Genomic DNA, 4,355 nt, shown 5'->3' with positions numbered 1-4,355 from the left:
ATTGTTATCTCAATTTGTCCCTATATATGCTGAACTTTCAATACTATCTTGCTTAGCAATTCCCTTCTTAATGTTCAAGCTTATAATGTCCTATTCTTAGTAGGGGTTGTACTCCTCTGCTTCTATTTGCCTGATAGTCACTTTACTCCTAATTATGGTTTTGTTTTTTGGTTTTTTTTTTTGTCATTTTGTTTTAGGTGAGCTTACCTCTTTCAGAATTTCCTGTAGTGCAGATCTTGTATTGGAGAATTCCCTCAATTTTTGTATGCCTAGAAAGGTCTTGATTTCTCTCCTTCATATCTAAAGGAGAACTTAGCTGGAAACATTATTCTAGGCTGGTAGTTCTTTTTTCTTAATAGTTTAAATATTTGATTCCAGTCCTTTCTAGCTTGTACGGTTTGCGCTGAGAAGTCCAATGATAATCTAATGGGTTTTCTTTTATAAGTTTCCGTTTTCTGCTCCCTGGCTGCCCTGAGAATTCTGTCTTTGTCATTGATTTTTGATAACTTTAATACAATGTGTCTTGGTGAAGGCCTTTTTGGGTTGAGATAATTGGGTGTTCTGTTGACTTTTTGAATTCCAAGCTCCAGCTCATTCCTTTGATTTGGGAAATTCTCATCCACTATTTGTCTAAAAATGCTTTCTAGTCTTTGTTCCTTTATCTCGCCTTTGGTAATGCCCATTATTCTTATGTTTCCTCTCTTGATGGTATTGGCTAGTTCTTGAATTTCTCTTTCATTATTTTTATTTTTCATTTTCTCTCTTCTTCCTTCTGATTTATGTCTAGCTTTCTGTCTTCGATGTCACTGATCCTTTCCTCCATTTGGTTGACTCTATTTCCCAAGCTTGCTATTTCATTTTTCAACTCTTGCAGTGTGTTCTTCATTTCCAGAAGTTCTATTGGGTTCTTTTTGAGGGTTTTGATCTCCTTGCTCTGCTCATCTAGTTGTTTTTTCAATTCCTGAAATTGTTGATTTGAGTTGTTTTAGATCTCATTGAGTTTTTTTCAGAAGTACCATCCTGAAGTCTCTGTCATTTAAGCCACATATTTCTATGTCTGTAAGCTTATTTTCTGGAGATTTTTCTCTTTTTTTTCTGAGACAACTTGTCATCTTGTTTGTTCATGGTGTCTAATGGACTATTTCTCTGCCTGGGCATTAATGAAAGTGTATTCTGTTGTTTTTTCCAGAAAGAAGATTTATTATATAAAGGTCGCACCTGGGGCTCCGTGGTGATGGGTCTGGGAGGATATGGGAAGAGGGGCTCTCTGGGTTGGGAGGGTGGGGTCTGTGGCTCAGCCTTGGTTTTCCAACCGGGGCGGATAAAAATCAACTGTTGTTTCTCTGTGGTCCTCTCCCGCTCCTCTGCCTTTTGTACTGATTTACTGGGCCCTGCTGCTGACTGCTAGAAGTTCCAGCACTTCCAGGCAGGCTGATAAGGGAAGTCGCTGCACTTTCTCCCCTCCCCCTCCTCCTGCAAAGAACTCCCGAGACTGCAAGAGGCAGCTTCTTTATTTCTCCCAGTCTACCACCTGACACCTGAAGTTCTGACCTATGGTAGCTCTTATGCGCAGATCTCACACTCAGACGTGCTGGTGTGCAGTTGGGTATTTTTTTTTGTTGAGTTTTAGATCTTCAGCTTATTGTTGTTTCAAGGGGAAAGATCTGAGGACATCTTTCACTCTGCCATGTTTCCCATGTTTTGTTTGCATTTGCTTTTTTGCCTGAACACGACATTACTCAGATTCATTCATGCTGTTGTATGGCTGTCATTTACTTGTTTTTCATTGCTCTATAACATTTTATTATATGACTATGCTGTACTCTAGCTATTCTCCTGGCTCTAATCATTTAGATCATTTATAGTTTTTATTATTATAAATAGTGTTTTCCTCTAATATTTGTGTACATGTCTCCTGAATACATGTCCTAGCATTTTTATGTGCATGGAGGTGGTATATATCTAGGAGTAGAATTGTTGTATTACAAAGTATGAAAATATTGAGCTTTAAAACATAATGCCAAAGTGGTGGAAAGTGGTGGTACCAATTTATTCTCTCGCCAGTAACATATACAAACTTATATTTCTTTACATTCCATATAACACTTGGTAATTCCAGACTTTTTAAATTTTGCCAGTTGATTAATGTAAAATGGTTATCCGATTCTAGTTTTCATTTGCATTTTCTAATTACTAGAGAGACTGAGCATCTCTTTAGATATTTTCTAGCCACTTGTGTTTCATGATTGCTGATATGTCTGTTTGCTCATTTTCTACTGCTTTTTGCCTTTTTTTCTACTGACTTGTAGACATTCTTTCTATACTCTTGATATAAAGTTTGATCCTTTGTGAATTACATATTCTTAATCTTTTTTCAATTACCTTTGTGGCAAATATCTTCTCCCAGATTACAGCCTTCTTCTTTTACTTTCTTTGAGGTGTCTTTTGATGAAAAATATGTTCCTTAACTTATTCTATTCTGTATTTTCCATCTTTTTTATGATAAGTGCTTTATATCTCTTCTTTAAGCCCTTTCCTACCCCAAAGCCAGGAAGAGCCTTTATTTCATTACATATTTTAATGTTTAGCTTTTGACATAAAGAACTTAAAGTATATGGAGTTTATTTTTGTGTAATGTGCCTGGTAGGGAAACATTATCATGCCTTTTTTCTTATAAACAATCAATGTTTTTAGGTCCTTTGCTAAACAGTTTCTTCTTTTCACAGTAATCTGTCATGACACCTTTGATATACAATCTAAGTTCCACTTATTAGTGGATTGATCTCTTTGTGTGCTCTCTCTTCTGATACTGCCTTTTCAGTCTTATATTTGGACATCGAGTTTACAGGTGTTCATTACAGTTGACACTTGAGCAACGTGGGGGTTAGTGGCACTGAATCCTGCACAGCTGAAAATTCGCATATAACTTTTGACTCTTCAAAAACAACTGCTAATAGCCTACTGCTAACTAGAAGCCTTGCTGATGACATAAATAGTTGATTACACACACTTCGTATGTTATATGTATTATATACTGTATTCTTACCATAAAGTAAGCTAAAAGAAAGAAAATATTAAGAAAATCATAAGGAAGAGAAAATATATTTACAGTACTGTGTGTATTTATTGAAAAAAATCCACATATAAGTAAACCCACATAGTTCAAACCTGTGTTGGTCAAGGGTCAACTGTATATTATTCACATATTTATTAAAAGAAATATATTACATTAAATTATAAAGGGTCATGCATAGACTAATGATGAACGTGTATCATGAATTAAAGATTATGATTAACCCAAATCTATGAACATAATGTTCATAAAAGAGTTGAAATAAATAATGCCACAAAAAACAATATCATACGTTTCTTGTCTCTCATTTATTTTCTAAGGATAAGTTTCCACCAGGGAGATGACTGAGCTAATGGGTACAAAATACTTTGAAAGGTTCTAAATGTACAACTTAAATGCTTTCAAAACAAAAACAAAAACAAAAACCACATATTTACTCTTGTGGCCAAGGGCCTAGTGGTTAAATTCAGAGCTCCACCCCTGTGGCATCCACGGTCTTTGTTTTTCTTTGCTTCAGCCATCTCCTTTGCTAGGTCACCACAACACTGATCTTTGTCTTAGAAACACTAAGAGACAGCATATTTCCTCTTCGAACCCTGTCAATACTTGCTAAAGCAGCATTAGGGGACACTACTGCTGTTCATTGGCCAGATTAAAAGTAACAAACCATTTCTGTTTCTCACATTGGGCTCCTGCTTTGATCTTTATTAGTGATATGTATATTCTGCTAGGTTGCTCTTTTCCCAGATATACTCAAAGCTTGCTCTTTCACCTTCATTAGTTATATCTTTACTAAGTTGTCACCTTCCTCAGTAAAGCCTTTCAAGACAACTCTACCTAAAATGGCAACCCACCCCTCACCCTTGATTTTGACTGTTTCCCTTTACTGCTTTATTTTTTCCGTCTCACTTATCACCATTTGTCTGTTTCTCTTCCACCAGAATTTGGAACTGAGATGTGTTTGTTCATGGTTGTATGTCCAGCTCCAACATCAATGCTTTAATGTGGTAGGTGCTTTGTAAATATTTGTTACTATGATTATGAACAAAGCACATTAGAGTAATTTGATATGTATGTTGGATGTATGAATGATGCCCAGAAGACTCATGGTTATTCTTACAGTTTTTGGTGTCTTTCCCACTGGAGGTCCAGGAGTAGTTGAAGCCTTGGATAGTCACATTGGAATTGCTGGCTGTAAGACAAAATTTTCCAAATCCAAACTTTTTATAAAGCTGAAATTTAACTTTGCTTTGATGTCCTGAATTTTTAATTTATGTGTTTG

At 35.9% G+C, this 4,355-nt stretch overlaps 1 protein-coding gene across 1 annotated transcript in view; it reads right to left on the bottom strand.

Annotated features, from left to right (window-relative positions):
• CD96 (CD96 molecule) overlaps positions 1–4,355 on the bottom strand; it is a 90,798-nt gene that overhangs the window by 17,461 nt on the left and 68,982 nt on the right. Inside the window, exon 10 of the mRNA XM_006905452.3 lies at positions 4,194–4,265. Within this exon, the coding sequence (XP_006905514.1) occupies positions 4,194–4,265 (72 nt within the window). The remainder of the gene's footprint in view (positions 1–4,193; positions 4,266–4,355) is intronic.

Source organism: Pteropus alecto, unplaced genomic scaffold, assembly GCF_000325575.1.
Source record: "Pteropus alecto unplaced genomic scaffold, ASM32557v1 scaffold270, whole genome shotgun sequence".
In the NCBI taxonomy this organism is placed as follows: Eukaryota; Metazoa; Chordata; class Mammalia; order Chiroptera; family Pteropodidae; genus Pteropus; species Pteropus alecto.
The sequence above is the reverse complement of the archived record's forward strand: the minus strand, read 5'-3'. Positions and strand labels throughout refer to the sequence as shown.